The 18,951-nt window shown below is 41.8% G+C and overlaps 1 protein-coding gene across 4 annotated transcripts in view; it reads right to left on the bottom strand.

The window, feature by feature from the left end:
• ST7 (suppression of tumorigenicity 7) overlaps positions 1-18,951 on the bottom strand; it is a 225,826-nt gene that overhangs the window by 137,453 nt on the left and 69,422 nt on the right. Inside the window, exon 1 of one of the 4 annotated variants that reach the window (XM_074952079.1) lies at positions 18,424-18,805. The exons of the other annotated variants lie outside the window; for them this stretch is intronic. Coding sequence (XP_074808180.1) covers positions 18,424-18,445 — 22 coding nt within the window. The 5' untranslated portion in view covers positions 18,446-18,805. Of the gene's footprint in view, positions 1-18,423; positions 18,806-18,951 lie in introns of those variants that run through there. 4 annotated transcript variants of the gene reach the window in all.

Genomic DNA, 18,951 nt, shown 5'->3' with positions numbered 1-18,951 from the left:
GGAACTTGACTATAATGGCAACTGTATGAATATGCTTTGATTCCTATGAAGATAAAAAGTATTGTTCTTTTCTTCAGGGGTGAAAAACAAATACAGAAGACAAACTGAAATCATGCCAAGGTCAAAATGGTCCATGCCTGAACAAAGATGTAGGTGGGGGTCAAGGTTACATATCACCTTGAAGGATAAAGCTTCGTTACTTCAAATTGTCAGGGCCATACTCCAAGTTAACTTGCTGTATAGATTCCAACAGCAATGTTCAGCTGAAAGGAGTATGGCAGCATAACAGTAAATTGGGTTTGAGGAAAAACACAAATGGGGACAAATTCATCCCTGAAATAACTCCACTGAAATCAGTGAAATTATGCCAGGGATAAATTTAGCCCATTAGTCTCGGCATTAATAATCCAATGGAAAAGTGAATAATTATCAGACAGCACAAGAGACATTTTTTGCCTCATTAACAGCTTTCCAGGAAGTAACTGACTAATTTCATTCAGGAGATATTTCTTTTCCTTAGCTCAGCTGCCTGACAAGGAAGAGGTGAGTTACAATATATTATATTTCAGGCCAATGCCTAATGCTAATATATAAAATGTATGATGTCATTTAGAACTATAATTTGGACCAAGACACTGCACACAGGCTGTTTAATGAGTTAGATTGTTTTCAAATCATTTAATATCCAGGAAAATTGTTGTCAAAGAATGTAAAATATACATGTTTGTTAAATTTAGGTTTAATACGTTTAAAAAATGAAAAGTATAAATTTAAAGACTGAAATTCATGCAATTAAAAGCAAAACAAAAACACATATTCGTGCTTTTCTCTTGAAATAATAGAACCAAATCAATGACAAAGAAGGGAATTTGTCCTTGAATATGAAAGGATAACTGTAATCAAAGTATGACACACAAATAAAAATGTGTACTGATTGCTCAGGTACCAAAATTTGGTGGACTTAAATCTAACACATATTTGTTTGAAAAACTATTTAAGGCAGGACCCCCTCTTTCCATTTAAATTTACCCATATCTGTACACTTCACTCAGTTCTTCTCTTTATATCACACCATAAAAACTTTCTTTTCTTTTTAGTTTACAGTTGACCCTCTCTGAAATGTTTTGTGATAGGATAATGTATAAAGGATTTCAGATAAAAGGTAAGATATTTTATCATTTTATTTTTAAATCAAAATGTGCATGGGATCTTATTTCTGAATGATACAGTCACTATCATCACAAACACAGGATACAAATAGTTATATAAATAACTGCAGCATAAAATCTTCCCATGGCTTTGGCTCCCCATAGCAACTGCAGGCAGAGCAGCTATATTCTGCCAATGCTGCTATAGCTCAAGATAGGTAGTTGCTCCTAAACAGCTTTTAAATCTTGTTCTAAGCCGGGGTGGGCAAACTTTTTGACCCGAGGGCCACATCTGGGTGGGGAAATTGCATTCACGGCCACGAATGTAGGGCTGGGGCAGGGGGTTAGGGTGTGGGAAGGAGTGCATGGTGAGGCAGAGGGCTCAGGGCAGGGATTGGGGGCTCAGGGCAGAGGGTTGAGGTGCCGGGGGGTGTGGGTTGCAGCAGGGGACTCAAGGCAGGGGGTTGGGGTGCAGGGTGCAGGAGGGGTTCGGGGTGCAGGCTCCGGCCCAGTGCCACTTACCTTGAGCAGCAGGCAGTGGGGCTAAGCAGCACGCAGTGGGGCTAAGGCATGCTCCCTGCCTGCCCTGGCCCTGCGCCACTCCCAGAAGCAGCTGGCACCACATCCCTGAGGCCCCTGGGGGAAGGGGGCAGAGGGCTCCGCACGCTGCCCTCGCCTGAGGGTACCTCCCCCTAAGCTCCCATTGGCCGTGGTTACCCATTCCTGGCCAATGAAAGCTGCAGGGGGCGGTGCACCTGCAGGCGAGGGCAGCGTGCGGAGCCCTCTGCCCCCTTCCCTCCCCCAGAGACTACAGGGGTGTGGTGCTGGCCGCTTCTGGGAGTGGCACAGGGCCAGGGCAGACAGGGAGCCTGCCTTAGCCCCGCAGCACCACGGGGGTGGCAATCCTGCGGGCCAGATCCAGCCTGCGGGCCGTAGTTTGCCCACCCCAGTTTTAAGCAGAAAGAACTTGTTACTGGAATTGGAAGAAACATTGCATTGGACAGAAACGTATTTAGGCTAAAGAGCTTCTAGTAATGAAATGATAATAAAGATGGCAATTCTATTTCTTACCTATTGAAGTGATCTTCTGCTAGCGCACACACCAGTAATCTGGAAGCCCTACTGAGAAATCCTAACCACCTACTGAAAATAGAGGCAAGCCTTGCTGAAAACTTGTAATGGAGCCAAAAACTCTTAGGGCAGATGCCTGGCAAAATAATCCAAAAAATTATTCCAAAGCAAATGTACTTACATACCTACCTACCTATCTATCAAAACCAGAGAGCTATGTTAACGAGGGATGAAATCCTCCAGACCGGGGAGATGCTATAAGAAGACTAATTTTCAAGTAAGAAACTATAATATCCAATATATGCAGCCTCACTAACCAGTGCAGGGGCACGATCGGGAATTAGCGAATGGTACTAGATTAGAAATGACTGGGTTAAAGATATAAATATGAGTGACCAATGGAGCCTGCAAGACCAGATCACCAAAGGCCACATCAGTTGACAAGTACATCTCTATCTGGTCATGTACAGAAGATAGCACTATCCAAATGATTGCTCTGCAGATCGCATCATAAGATGAAACTTCCCTCTGCCCAGAGTTCTGCCATGCAACCCATACAGTGGGCTTTAGTCACAGCAGAAAGAGTTTTATTCACTTTTCTCTAAGCTTCTGATATAGTCACCATATCCAATGAGATACACTTATTTTCATGGCTCTAGTTCCTTGCCAGTGGCTCTAGACAAGGACAAATAAGGCATCTAATTTCTGAGTGGGTTCAGTTTGACTCAGGAAATACTTGCAAGCCCACCTGCCATCTAGAAAATGAAGTTGCATTCCATGGGGTGCCCACACTTCAATCACAAGGATAAAGATGTTTTTCCAAGTCAAATAGGTAACCAAATTGGTCTTTGCCATAGGTTTGGTTGCTATCCCTAAAACAACTTTGTCCACCATAAACTGGAAAATTGGCTCCTTCATAGTTATTTCACTTAATTAGCCTCACTCTTCATACCAAGGTGACTTATCTGGCACGCAACCTTTGTTGTAACAGAAAATAGAGCACCAAAATTCTTACAGCTAGAAAAGTATGATGCAAAAAAGTCCAGAATAAAAATATAATGTTACAATTAGAATTTGGAACATGATCTGAGCCTGGAAACTGATCTTAAGAATCTGGAAATAATTAGATGCTTGGTGACCTTCTCCCCTAGATATCTTGAGCACATCAAATTCTGCCACTTGGAGTTAAGATGTAAGACCTTGCAAAAGCTACTGAACAGGAAAGTCTAAGTAGTTCATAACTGAAAGTTTCTTTAGCTCTGTATCTGGCAAGTTACATTCTTGGGACAAGGTTCTTCACACTCTAGGTGTAGAACCTCTTCCAGTATGAAGTAAGTGGAAGGTGTCCCAGCTTCTGCGAGCAGCTAGCTATGTTTTATAGAATGTTCTTTTGTACAGTCTCCGGGATGAAAGTGTTGATTTTCTGTCTTTGGTCCCTAATCAGTTACTGAATGAGGAGATCCTCCACACACACGGTGCATCCATGGTCTGCAGGCTGAAATCTCTCAAAGATGGGGAAACCAAACTGCTGTGATGCTGCCAAGATCACTGGGCTGATCTGTCTTGATTTTTCTTGCAGATCTGGCTAGCAGAGTAAGAGGAAGGAATGTATATATCAGGGTATCAGACCACTGAGGGCGGGGGAAGTATCTGCTTTCTATGCCAGCCTCTCTCAATAGGGGAGAGCAATATTTTGGGAGTTCTCTGTTGTCCTGTAATGTTAAGAAATCAAACTTGGCAGGAAGTTCTCAAGGGCATGATTGAAGCTACTAGGAACTGCTTCAGAAGGTATGTGAGGTGGAAGGAGAAAGGACGACACCATCAGATTCAACTGTGAGGAGCATAGCAGTCACAGAAGGGCTGATTCTCCTTCTGTTCATCCTAGCTCATTTGGCATTTATCTGATGTTTTGGTAGACCCATCTCAAACCACAGATTTCTGTTTCATCTCATTCTGAGTGCTTCATGTGGGACTGGCCAAGTTATTGGCTATCTGGATGCATTCCCTGCTGAAGGATGTGAAGATGGGTAGAGGGAGGCCGCATGTATTCAAAAGTAGGGGCTGATATTCTCAATGGAGGCAGTCAGGCCACCAGGTCTTTGGTGGCATCAAAGGGAGAAGGGGGACGAGAATAAAAGATTAGGCAGGAAACCTTCAGTAGCTGACCATATCATAGTAAGGGATGGGTATCAAATGTTTCAGAGGGCAAAATACACGAGTCCCTTAAATGTAAAGTGGTGGGCAAACAACAAAGGCAAACCAAAATACTGGGATCTTTTGATAAACTCCTAATACATGTTTAAATATACAAGGATTTTTTGTGCCAAGGACACTTTCCAGTAGAGCTCTCTTAGTGTTCAGTATATCCACTACCCTGGATTGACGAATGGGGTTGTGACCAAGAATCTGCATTCAGAACACAAATGCCAAAAGCACAGCTGAAAACTGCGGGAGAGCTAATCAATAACCAGGCATATTCCATTGATGACAGGATGTCTAGACATTTTCTTTTAAGAACACGATGTTAGAAAATGTAAAGAAAGTAATGTATTGAAAGGGGTCATACCGTATATGTAGCTGAATGGAGGGGAGGCATCACTAATGGGGACATAAATGCATTTTCTGTGCTCATTTGTTTGTTCGATAAAAAGAGAAAAATGCAAATTAAATGGAAATGCCTCATTTTCACAGGAGTTGGAAATAGCACAGCAGCACATGGCAAGGCACAGCTGGTACTCAGGCTTACTGCTACCATCCAGGCTGAATGGCTACCAGGATTAAGAGCAAGCCAGGCTAAAACAAAACATCACAGGCCTTTTCTTTTCTTCCTTATTCTGCAATTCCTTTCGGGTATGCTCATTCTAATGCAAAGTACGCCCGAATATGAATTTAGTTTGAAGTAACACAGAAGGAGGATCATCTTGTGAGTGAGTCTACAGTCTTGGGCTTGTGCCCATTCATTTTTAGCACAGATTGTTCCCAGTTGCATAGAGGATACCATCTGGGTGAAAAGGCAAAGGCGAGGCTCTTAAATTGGTGCTTTTAGTTGAATAAAGAGGATAGTCAGGATAGGGACAGCAGTTGTGTAAAACAGGGAAATCAGCGACCATAAAATGAGGGACGGAGGAGACCAGCCCCACCAAAGCTGTGAGAAGATAATATGGATAGGTAGTGTTCGTGTCATGGTCACAACCCCTCTCCCCCCACCGTTGGCTATGTGGCTACCTCACTCTTTTGTTTCCTTCGCTCCACCCTAGTAGCACCCCTTGTTCTGACCCGGAAGTGCAAAGAGAATCCCTGCCTGCTCTGCAGACAAGCAAGCCTGCTCTGCAGACACTGTGCACTGGATTGCCAGGCAGCTTTACAGAGCCACTCGCTTTCAAGGGGCTCGCCCCCACTTGCTCATGCAAATCATCTAAGGCTATTTGGCAACATTTACTGTGGCAAATACTCTTCCATATAGATCTATACATTTGTGAAAAGGGCAGTGCCAACTTGAATTTTCTTTCAAAAACTGACTAATGTTAGCACCCTTTCAGTAGTATCTCCGGCACTGTTTTTTCTTTAAATTTATAAAATGTTTATAGCGGTCTTTGCACCAAGAGAGGGTCAAGAACACCACCATCAACCATGCTCGTGCCTGCCCCTCTTATACTCCTCCTCTCACCCCCCTCTTGCATATGCCTGCAGCTTTACAGCCTATTCAGCAGCACTGAGGCCAGGTCTTCCAAATTCTAACTGCCCCTGCTAAGGCCTGCAGAGGAGTCCCAAAGAATGCAGCTCCCTCACTCTGCTGCTCCTTCTCCAGTGGGAGCTTGCTCTCCTAAATGCCTGCTTAAGTCTCCACAGCTCAGTTGCCTGCCGGTCACTGGTATTTTTTTGGTTTGGTTTGGATTTAGAGCTTGTCAGAAAGTTGTTGGGTTTTTCTGTGATTTTTCCCCATTTTCATCAAAAGTGTAAAAGTTTCCAAACCAGCTCTAGTTTGATAATTATACACAACACAGTACATAGATTGCAAGGTCTTTGGGGCAGGGACCATCTGTTCTGTGTTTGTACAGCGCCTAGCACAATGGGGTCCTGGTCCATGACTGGAGCTCCTAGGTGCCACGTCAGTACAAAGAAGTAATAACAACAACAATCATCTGGGGGCATAATGTAAACACAGCCAGCTGTACCTGTTATGTGGACCAATAGAAAAGTTACTAGCGTCATTCCATGAGAGAAGAAAGCCCACATTCATTGCTGGAGCAATTCAAATTAACTCAGGTCAATCTTGGAAATCTTTTCTACCATGTGCTCTAAATAAATAAGCTTAACTCTGCGCAAGTAACATCAAAGGCCTGACTTCAAGCCACAAGACCAAAAAAATTAAAGTTAATTATTTAAATTAGTTTGTTGTGCTTAGAAAATGTAGCTCATCTTTGGTAGAACTTCAAACCACATGTTTTTATCAAAGGTAGCAGACAGAGATATAAACATGGCCTTGCATGTGAAGGAATAAAAAAAGAGAGTAGCAACACAAGCTGTTTTGTTCTGAATGTAGGACGCGACAACAGGAGTTAGGGAACTGGTGTTGTATCAGTGAAAGAGGCACTCACATCTCAAAGATTTTTCAGAAATAAGCAAATAGTAAATCTGTGCTGTTATTTTTATATGGACCAGAGAATAGAAAACTCAACATAAAGCTCACTCAGAACACCTCCCAAACTCTTCCATTACTTGTGCAATAGCCACTGAAGATATCCATAAGCAATTTACAAAAAACATCTATAATCCAGTTTGTCTCACTCTCAGTGTTTTTTAGTACATGTTCCTATTTGCTCCAAGAAACAGTAAGGCAATCTCCATTTTCCTTGTAGGTACCATGGTGCTGAAAGGTGTTCTTCCTTTCGTCAGTCACTCTGTGAGTAAAACATATGAACAAAAAAAGAAGTTGCTCTATTTTCCTCCACATTTTCCAGCCTTGTACAGAGGCTTCTGCTTGCTGCTCCCTCTAGAAAAACGCTGTTTGGAATTCACTGAGTGGAATTCAGGGGCTAGAGAAATAGGAGCCCTGTTCAACTGATTTAATTTAGGTTTAAAGAAAGAAAGTGTTTCTACAAGAACTCTTTACTTAGGGTTTGGTCTTGCCCAAGGTGGATTTGGCTAATGGAAGGCAGGTTCATCTCCAGGCCCATTGTCAATGTAAGTGAATCAGGGCCTGATCCAAAGCCCATTGAAGTCAGTTGGAGTCTATTTTGGACCAGTGCTGTAGTTAAACTAGGGCAACCCCCTTTGTGGCCACTCTTATTTCAGTTTGAGTGGCTTATTAGGGTTGAGTTTAAACCTTTTCATAGTCAATTTAAGCTAAATCTGGTTTAAAGTGTCCATACAGTTTCTGGCGCTGGTTTAACTATACTGGTTTAAAGTCACACCTTCTGTTAACCAGTGCAGCTCTGCATGCAGACAAGCCCACAGTGAACTCAGACAGTGTTTAAGGCAATGGGAAGGACACTGAAACCTATAGAAGAGACCAACCTTCTTAGTCAACCTCCTGTCTTCAGAGACCAGCCCAAAAAATCACCACATGCACGGAGTACAATTCTGCTCCACTCTTATGAGAAGACTGTCTGTTAACCAATCAATTTTTGTTGAACCTTGTTGTGCTCTTAGGACAGATTTCACTGTACTACATCAGTCACATCTAAATCTGTCTGCACTGATCTGTACCATAGGTATAGCATTTTGTAGTAATTTGTGTGAAATAATTTGCATAAAAGTTGAAAACATTACCAGACTTCAGCCCAACACCATTTAACTTGGCTGATATGCAAAGGCTTAGAAAAAACAGGCTTTTAAAGAAAAGAGAAAGCTTATTCTACTTGTGCTAGTGGCTATGCTCCACTCCCTTTTTTAAAAAAACTGCTAACACAAAAGAATTAAACAAACAAGTTGGGTTATTCAGATCCCAAACAGTTATCAGTCTGGACTGATATAAATAAAAAGGGTTGGGATGATTGTCAATCACAATTTTGTACAGATTAGTTTTCACTTTGAAATATATTCATTGATAAAATCTGCTGTTACCTTTTCATTCTCCTCTTTCAACAGATCAAATCACTTCTAAGGGCTCTCATATGATGCAGCACAAGAAGCATGGCCCAACACTTTGGTCTGAGTCTAAGGACTTGTCTACACTTACCGGGTGATCAACGTGTGGCGACCGATGTATCGGCAGTTGATTTAGCAGGTCTAGTGAAGACCCGCTAAATCGACTGAGGTGGCATTCCTATCAACTCCTGTACTCCACCTGAATGAGATGCATAAGGGGAGTCAACGGGAGAGCGTCTCCCATCGACATAGTGTAGTGTGGACCCCACTGTAAGTAGATCTAAGTACGTCGACTTCAGCTGCATTATTCACATAGCTGAAGTTGCGTAACTTAGATCGATCTCCCCCACCATACTGTAGACAAGGCCTAAAGGCATGAGATTTTTTTCTCTTCCCATTAGGAAGTTACTTCTTTGACTTCCGAAGCAGAAATGGGATTAGTTGCAAATTTCAGTCAGTGAGCAAAGATTAGTCCAATCATTGACACTGTCAGGATTATTGATCAACCGGTCACCAATAAAAACTTACTTTTAAAAATTATGTTCCAGCTCATGAAAGATTGACAGCATTGACTGAACTTTAACTACAGAACAGGTACTGCAGGGGTAGCAATATCTGCCTCCTCATGTTGCCGATAACATGCCTCAACCCATTCTGAAAAGACCACTACTAGAGATAAGTGGGTAGTTCATTCTCACATGCATTCAAATCCTTGGTCTGTCTACATAGGCTGATAACAAGGATTGCCAGAGATGATGGTTTTGTCAAGTGGATATTTGTAGGAAAGCATCTAAGACCTAAATTTCACATCAGTCATACAATAGTGTATCACAAAGCAGTGATTTTCAGGCTTCACTTTCACTTGGGAAAATGGTGTATTTTTAACCCATGTTAAGTAAACTCTGTTACAATCCTAGTGAAGATAAATCTGTTGCAGTTTTAACGCAGGTTAGTTGGTGGATGTAAATCCTAGGGAGTTTCTTCCTAGTGAAGACACAGTCACAACTTTAACCTGGAATGGTTTGAACCAGCGACCTAGAAGTGGATAAAAGAATATGTTGTTTTCACCCAGGTAGAGTAAGAATGTAGAAATTTGCATTTGAATCTCTGTGGCTAGCAGCACTGACTTTCTCAAACATTGAGGTGACTGATTTGACATTCTGGATTATAAAAAAGTCAGATTTATTTGGAAGATTGTGTTTAATGGGATACCCATAAAGATGGTAGAACCTAAATTTAACCTAGTTTTCTTCCCATCTTTGTGCACTGAATTTTACAAAGGAAATAATTAATTGGAGCTAACAAATAACTAAACACCAGCAGCTCAATTCATTGTAAGCCCTTGTAAATAGGGGTGACCAAAGGTAACCTGCAGCCACTTGCATCTCTACTAGAATTGGGACCCACAGAGACTGCAGTTATCATCAAGCATGCAATGTACCATCTTGATCAACATGAAATCTTCTTGGATCCAGATAAAGTACTGCATGCTGTGACTAGTAGTCTCCGTATAAAAGACAAATGCACTGGCAATCAGGTTCAACTAGTATAACCCAGGAGCCCAGGCAGGCAATCCACAACCAGGAACAGAACTCCCAATCAGGTACTAGGTAAAGACCTCTGAATGCCCATTTCTTCTGGCACTGCTCTCTCCAATGCATAACCACTGATAGCTGCTCCTGTATATGTAATTCAGTCTCCTGAGCAATGAAGCTATATATCCCCATGGACTGGAGCAGCCCCTGGCAGTTCTGCTAGGGAGTGGTAGCTGTAATTGATTTTCAGGATAGCGTACTAAAGGCTGCATCTGTTATCCAACTTATTTTATTCATCTGACATCCCACTGAATTCCTTGCTTCCAAAAATCTTCCCTTTTTTGCCTTTGTGCTTGAGTTTTATCCATCTCACTGACTTTCCAGCTTTCCTTCTTGCGGATTTTCATAGGCTCTATTCAGTTGTTCCCTCCATCCATATGGATAGCTCATATAATTATTAGCCATGTAGTCTGTAATTAGTTAAAAAACGTTATCTATGGGTCACACTGAAGAGGACCCCTACAGCAGGGAAAATGGAGAATAACCAGTGCTGTCAAACTTGGTGCAGGTATAAGAACGCACTCTTTGATGTAGATAGCCCTTCCAGATTGACTTTTGTTCTCCAGTCAATGTTCATGAGATTGCTAACAGTGTTCTGCTAAACTGTTCAATTGAGTTTCCTTGTGGAAGGATAGGTGCTGTATGGGAGCTTTGTAAACCACTATTTTCACTGATACCCTGCAGCATTTACATTTGCAGTAGTCATAACATACAATGGGTTATTGTAATTGCTTGTGCTCCACACTTGGCCAGCTACACGTAGTCCCTGAATTGGCCAGTAACAACATATTTCAAAGCGAAGAATTCTTACTCCCATGAAAGCAAGTGGTAGTTCTTTTCTGCCTAACATCATGACCCAGAGGCATTAGGTCCTTTGCAAAGGTGGTATAAGGGCTGCACAATATGAGAAGAGTCCCCAACGTTATCTCAGGAAACTCACAGGCTTTGTATCTCTTGCATTGCTTCTGGTTTCTTCTGCTTCAAACTGAACTGCAGCCATGCCTTGAGAATCACCTCAGTACCCTTCATGTGACAGTAATCTTCCCAGCTACTAGACTTCTCTCTCAAAGGGGTCACACTTACCAGGTTTTAATTTTATTCCACATTCTTGCAATCTGAGAAGCACTTTCCTTTAATTTCTCATATATTGCTCAATATCCTTGCTGTACACCAGAATGACCTCTAAAAATGGGATTCATAGATCATCTTGGAAATCACCAAATACTTGTCCATGCAATACTGGAAGGCAGATAGAGAGCATTTATCAACTCAAAGGGAATGCAAAAGTCCACTCATCTTTCCTGTGGTGTTACAAATGCTTATGAGCATCTTCACCTCAAACTCCTAGGGATAAACTTTACCTTGATCAAGTACAGTAAAGCCATTCATTTTCCACTGACCTAAATTGGATTCTGGGTAGAAAATGTCTCTCTCTATAGTTTTATAAATTAACTCTCTATAAATCAATATAGAGTCTCAATGTCCTATGCTTTTTTGGTCTACAAATCACTGGGAGCACAATGGTTTTATCCTTTCTATCAGGAAAGGATTTCTATTATAGCTTTTGATCTTCCCAGATTGGGGTCTAGGAAATGATGTTATAACAGTAGTTCCAGTAAACTGGATGGATTTCTGCTCATTTTATGTCCATCCTCATATATTCCCTTTGTTTGATTCACAAGTGCTGTATGCTCTTCTCACAGCATTTTGTGAAAATGTCCCTTGCTGCTCCAGGGTCAAGTAGGGTATCCCAGCTCAGAAAAAGCAGAGGGTTTGGAAGGTTCTGTGGCTATATTATTAGCTGGATACAGAGCTACTATTAATTGTTCTGAAATTACACAAATCCCCTGTGCTTCCACTCCTGGCTCAGACAGGGTGACGCAGGCCTTGTATGTACTGCACATTCTATCTGGGTCATGCAGCTCAGAGGGACTATAATATCCTCCTGCCTGTTCTCAGGCTAAAAGATCTATCGCCCTTTTCTGCTTCTGCAGATTAAACAGACCAGAGTTTACGACTGTTTGATTCTGCGCCTAAGTACTACTCCTGCACTTTGAACATATGAAGATGGACGGGAAATGGTCCTCTTTCATTCTCTAAGTTCATAACTTCTTTTATGACATTTAAACAAATCACAGGCCACTCCAGTAGCTATTTCCTTACAAGGAATGCTATCTGCTGACACAAATCATGTACTATGATTGGGCAAACTGAGTTGCACTTCAGGCCTTCGCTTTAAAAAAAGAAGGGGGAAAAAAGAGGAATCTTGATCCCATTCACTTCCTGCAAGTCAAGATTTTTTTCCATTCCCAGAAGTTCAACAAGTGGTCACAGTTGACGGAGGGTAATATGCTTTATCCCTTCAACCGCCTCACAGCAACCCCTGTGACTGGGCTATCTCTACCTATGAGATAGGAAGGATGGTCTAGTTAGCGAACAGGGTACTACCCTGGGAGCCAGGAGAGCGGGATTCAGTTCCCAGCTCAGCCACAGACTTCCCTGCGACCTTGGGCAAGTTATTCTATGCCTCAGTTCCCTGCCCATAAAACAGGGCTAATACTGCCCCAGAGGGGTACTGCAAGAATCAGCAGTCATTAATCGGAGGCACTCAGATATCATTGTGAAGTGGGCCAGATAAGTACGTACATAGATCTGAGGCCACTGGAGTGGCTGGCTCCGGAATGGCACTTTTCCTGTCTTCTAGTCTCCAAAGCCGTGTTTTCTCTTCCTTGCCTGCTTCCCCTTTCTGTGGTGTGGCTGGCTCAGGATTGCTCGGGCTGCCTGCCTGACTCTGCTGGACAGCACTCATTTTCCTGAATGGGCTCTGCCTGAGCATCCCATCTTTTGCTGATGTTCCATCTCATTAAAATAAAGAAGGGTCATGCACTCAAGCAAGATGCCTGACTACCTTTAGGATCTTCTATACATCTACCTATCTCAAGTCAGGCACAGTAATACGTCCAAAGAGGTTTCTCTGGGCCTCTGAACCACTCTGCTAACATGCTGATATAAACAAAAATCAGGGACATTCTTTTCTGCTTAATGGGTCCTCAAAATCTGCTACAGGGGAATAAAGCTAAGAATGTATTTTCCGGCTAAATAACTATGCGATTTTAGTGTTGGGTTTACGGACCTTACTATAACTTCCACAATCTCAGTCTCCGCATAGTACATACCATAATGAGTAATCTCTTTGTAATGTTCTGTAGTGCACTTTAATGTAGTACTGTTTCACACAGCATATGTTGAAGTGCACGAGGGAAGCTATAGTGCACACCAGCAGGGTCTATTTGGATCAATGAATAGAGAACATGTTAGCAGGTTTTAGAAATCACAACCCAGTAGTCCACATTACTGCTCCATGTAGACAAGCCCTTAGGATCCTGTCATAAACCATTCTTAATGATGTCTGAAGCTGCTGTAGTTGAGATAATCCCTTTCACCTGGTTCTCCAATTTTGTCTAACAACTCCGAACTCCAGAGGTAACACTGGGTATCTTAATAGCTGAATTTACCCAAGAAAGGGAGAAATCCCCAAGTCATGCTGGAAGGACCAGTCATACTCTCACACACCTAGTCTATGTGTCTCATGCCTTCATTTCCCAGGTCAGCTTTCCTGTCTCTACCCCTCTCTCTTACTTTTCCAGAGTGGAGCTGCTAGATGGGGAGCCAAGATGAACTTTGCCCTCAATGGTTCAATCTGGAACGATAACTTTCCATTATAACTTTCCCCTTCTACAAAACACTCAGTGTAGCATGACCAATACGTTATAATATCACTACCACCATCAAGCAGCACCAGTACTGAAAATATGGTCTCATTCTTCCACAGCCAAGTGTGGAGTCTTTTGATTCATAAAATGAAACACTGAATGAATCAATGAATGAATGAATGAATGAATACTTGAGTGAGGAATATTGAAAGTGCTCAGTTAAAAGTCACCACGTACCAACAGTTTTGTGACCACAGACACATTTCTCAGATTTATATACATTCTGGAAGATTCACAATTTAAAGCAAGACACTAGTTTAGCCACCTGTATGGCAAATTTAATGGATGGTATTTAACTGTATGTGAAAGGAAAGTGGGTCTCCTTTGTCTCCATTTCCCTTCAGTTTCACAATACAGCTTGTTTTATTGTACAGTAAACTTGATGTCCAAATATTGTCTTTGTAAATTTGAATGAGCTCCCTTGCATTACAGCTCCAGATAGTGTACATTATATTAGCCAAAGACCAGGGAAGTAAAATACATTTTGTGAAGAGTTCCAAAGTTCACATTTGATTATGGTCTACGGGCTGGGGTTACAAAGTTAGTGACCTATATTACCCTCTATCCACAGTGAATCTCCCACTGATGAGAATGGGAAGACTGGGTCTAGAATGTGGCCCCTGTGAAATATAACTAAGGGTCTCCCACATGAGAAGAGGGCTGAAGCAGGAGGTAGTTTAAGATTCTCTTTATGAATTTTACTCCTGAACTGTTCTGCCTAGAGTGTCTGGCTTACACATGGTGCAGATCCTAGGTATTCCAGTGCCTCTATGCTGGTCCTAGGGTCTCATCATTCCATATTATCCCTCTCTTTTCCCTTACAGCACAGATTCAACTTAGCCATGTTGTCAGGGCCTCCCCTGGCTGCAGCTGCACTCAAGATGAGCCCCCCCTTCACGCCTCCAAAGGGGATGAGGGGGAGGTATTACACTGCAAGCCATGGGGGCTGCCTGCTCGCTCTCACCAAACAAACAGCTCCTCTCAGGGGAAATGTGGGGACTGCTGCTGCAAAGCCAGCTGGCCCCACTCCTTCTGCTTAGGCATGGTAATGAACCATGTGCAGAGGAGACCATCCATGTGCAGATCACAGGGGTAAGAGTGGGAGCTAATGTTTTACTCAGTAAAGTTACTGTTACATTCAGTATCCTGCAGTGGGGAAAAATGATATAGGGCAAGTTAGGGTCACTGCTATTTCTGTCCTTTCCTTATTTGTCTATTTTCAACGGTGTAACTATTTTATTTGCATGCACAAGTGTAGCTTCTGCATCTGCAAATCAGACACATTGTTGCATAGCTCTGTTATTGAAAAAGCTGTCTCTTAATAAGTCACTTAGGTTTCAGGGTTGATTGATATGCATGGGGGCTGTTCACAAATTTTCAGAGATAGTTCTGTCTATAACAGCACCACTTCACTTCATGTATAAAAAGATTCTGTTCGTAGCAATAGGACTAACACCAGTATCAAAGAACATTTTGCATTCTGCAGAATCTGAAACAGTCACAGCAATACTAAACAAACAAACAACAACCACCAGATAAATCCATACAGTGGGCTGGATAGGGTCACAGGATGGGAGTTTGCACCCCTGCTGTATATAATAACATGGTGCCATATGGCTGAAAACAGATAAACACAAAGCATTTGAGGCAACTAATGCGAAATAGCGAGAACAACTGCAAGGAGAATATGATGCTCACATTAAAATATTTTTTAACTGTTTGCGTGGGCCGGTCGTGTGATTTTTGCTTAACACTGTACTCTTATATAACTAATAATAATAGTTATTACATGGTTGTTTCCCATCTTTACAAGCAACATAATGAGCATAGACTTATGTTTGTCTTTTTTTTCCTTCCTCCATGAGCAGATAAGAACATGCCTGCGTCTCTCCAATTATGCTCATATCGTCTTTTATTGAGCTGCTGACTGCTGTCAGAAATCACCGAATAGGTCACTACATTTGACTTTTAAAGCTAAAGGACAATCATATTGAATGTGGGCAGAATGAGGGTTCTAAAGCACAGAGTTTGCTTCTTATATACATATTTGTTAAAATAAAACCCTCAGTATTAAAAAAAGAGAGAGAGAGAGAGAATCATGTTATCAAGATGAAATATGAAAGCTATAATTCTTAACTCTATTACCATCTATACAACTGTGATAAAAATCTTACTGTCAATGTAATGCTTTTTGGACAGCTGGCAGGGCTTGCTTCTGTATTGTTCTCAAGGTTGTGGTGCTGCTGGATTTTTTTTTTTAACATGATGCAAGTATAATGAACCAAACAATATTGTTCTATCAAGATAGAAAATTCTATAGTCTGATAGCTAGACTGCTGTCACTCACTGACTTTACAATTCGGGAAGAAAAATTAAAATAAAAGGCAAAAGAGGCCTAATAGGATATTTGGTTAAATTAGACTTTTAAAAAATTGGTCTTCGGTACTTTTATTTTTTTTTTTAAATTGTTCTAGGATTATACTATTCTTTGTAACAACACGACCAAGCCCATTATACAAGGCTACACTGCACAATCAACCACTGAGGACGCTTTAGGAGTAATCTGAACTATCCTCCCACCATGATGCAGGGGCTCAGACTACGTGACAGTAGGTCCTTTCCCATTCCAACCATAACAATGATGTCTCAGAGCTTCCCCTTTGTTAAAGGTCCTTGTGCCCTGATGTAGAGAAGGCCAAAGACAGAAACACAGGGGAAAAGAAAGAGATTTAAACAAAGGAAGATGATGCCTCAGAAAGAAGAGATGGATGAAAGACCCCCGCAATGCCTGACTCGATTGGCTTTAATTCTGTAAATCACCAGCTGGTGAGTGCGCTTTGGGGCACCTATGCAAGCAGGGGTGGGGCAATGCACAACCCATGTTCAGCTCTGCAGCCTTCACGGCAACAACCAATTTTTAATTTTAGACAAGTAATATACGTCAGCCCTGACCGGCCGTTCTGCCAAGCAAGTGGTGATTGTTATACTAGCTCAAGTCACCCTTTTTCACATTCAATAATCTGGGCACCATGGAAACAAAAGCAACCACAGCTGCTGTCAGAGCAAACCAGATAGCACATGGGTGACTTTATCAAAAAGTCCTGTGGAACAGGTAATAAGCTAGTCATTTATTATATACTTTATAAAACAAGAGAGGCCCCTCAGAATGAATAATAGGATTTACTACTGAATTTGCAACTATGTGGCACACATTCTCTGAAAGAAAATACCAAAACACCATGGATTTTTTTCTGTAATGTATGTTAATGTGTATATCTGCACACACAAAAATTGTGCCTCTGAATTCCTGATGTGTTGTGATTATACTCAACTGAAATATTAGGCATTTTGTTTCTATACCTGTGATTGGGATCTCCAAATAGGCATACAGCAACACTAGATAGCAAGTGTCAAAAACTGGGACCGGGTTGAGGTGTAATAGGTGCCTATATAAGACAAAGCACCAAATAGCAGGATTGTCCCTATAAAATGGGGACATCTGGTCATCCTAACAGCAACAGAAATTAAAGTCAATAATACAAGAAAAATTACTTGAAAAACGTAAGAAATCAAAGAGCAAATTCTGTTGTTTTTTTTCTTTCCTGACCTTGATCAGGGATTGTCAGAGGAGGTGGGAAGCTGCCACAGTGAATCAACAGGACCAATTAACCCTCGGAAAGAATGAAGTTCTTTAGGGCTAAGACTGCATGATCACCAGGTAGCCCAGCATGTTACCGTTCCTGATGAATGGCCAGCTGCAAACAGGGTTCTATGCTAACCACACTGGGGAAATGCACGGCACTGTATATTAAGAATAAATGAAACTCAAAATGAACTCGGGTTATTATCTACTAAATTAGATGTGCTTTTGATACACAGTATGTAGATTAATATTAAATATGTAGTATACCATGAAGCATTTTTTATTAGCCAGAAGACAATCGCTGGATACCCAGAGGTCTTTATGTAACTGCACTGTCTGTCACCAATAATAGTAGCAATCTTCCATCCGTTTTGCTAGGTTACCGATTGTCCTTTACATTGAAACACATCTAGCTTGTTTTCATTGACATGTGTCTCCATTGCTTTTACTTTTACGCACAAGACACAGTTCCAAGTTTCCAGTTAGAAACAAACAAACAAATCACCCATTATTCAGAATTCTTGCCCTCCTCCCAAACTGCCCATTCAATTTTGGTTTCTCGTATTTCAAAAGAATTTAAGAAAAAGACTCCTTTTTCAAAACACCCGCCCCCCACCCTCCCCCCAAAAAAGAAAAGAAAATACAGAGAACAATTCCACCACCAGCTTTTTCCCAGGTTAAATCGTTATTCTCAGCTCTTTCTGATCTAATCCTGTAGCATCCTCTCACTCCCTCAAACATGCCGATTATCCTCTGAGTAACACATTCATTACTGGTTTTGCTACAATAGATCATTGAAGAATGGGATCTTATCAATTAACACGTTCAAGTGAAACTGCATTTTTCTCTGCATCTTCCAACGGCCTGGATTCAGTAACACTGACAGCCCTAAACTGACTCGCTACTGGCCTCAAGGATGCACACACAGATAGAACTGGCAGATGCTTTCCCCCAGCATCTTTAGCCCCTTTGTAAACAGACTAGAACCTCAGCTTTTTGCTAACAACCTACAGCAAAGGGAATGCAACTACTGTGGATGCAATGTTGATACAACAAGCTCTGTTCTAAATAGAAAAGGATGTAAGTGGGATGCATTTACTTACATGAAGATTCAGTGCCAAACATGGCTGGCCCCAGATGCTGTTATTTAAAGAAGGGAAAAGGGAAAAAAGTGAAAGATAGAGGGAGCGTGTGAGAGAAGGATGAGACTGCTACACAGCAGGGGTCATGAAGCCAGACAATGCAGTCCAAGTCAAGCTGCCAGATTCTCTTCTCCTAAGCTTCACACTGCAGACAGCTTTTCCTTGCAACCAAAGCGAAGGTCTTCTTCAGGAAGCAAAAATCAGGAGTTGCTGTTTTAAATCCAAGAGGTAAGGGAAGGTCAGTGTCCCTTCTGTCATGCAGTGAGGCAGAAATAGGTAGCAGACACCAGATACTGCAATCCACAGCCCCTGGTCTCAGTAAGACAATAGCATAGCTTATGCATACACTGGATGACGTCAGGACACTGCAAAGACTGACTGCTGTTAACCAGAGGCTCAGAGGGGGCTTGAATAGAGCAGAGCAATTCAAATGGGAATGCTGCCTTTGTCACAAAATGCAGAAGACAAAGAACCAGACATATATTTCCC

This window comes from Natator depressus, chromosome 1, assembly GCF_965152275.1.
Source record: "Natator depressus isolate rNatDep1 chromosome 1, rNatDep2.hap1, whole genome shotgun sequence".
NCBI classification, from domain to species: Eukaryota; Metazoa; Chordata; order Testudines; family Cheloniidae; genus Natator; species Natator depressus.
The sequence above is the reverse complement of the archived record's forward strand: the minus strand, read 5'-3'. Positions and strand labels throughout refer to the sequence as shown.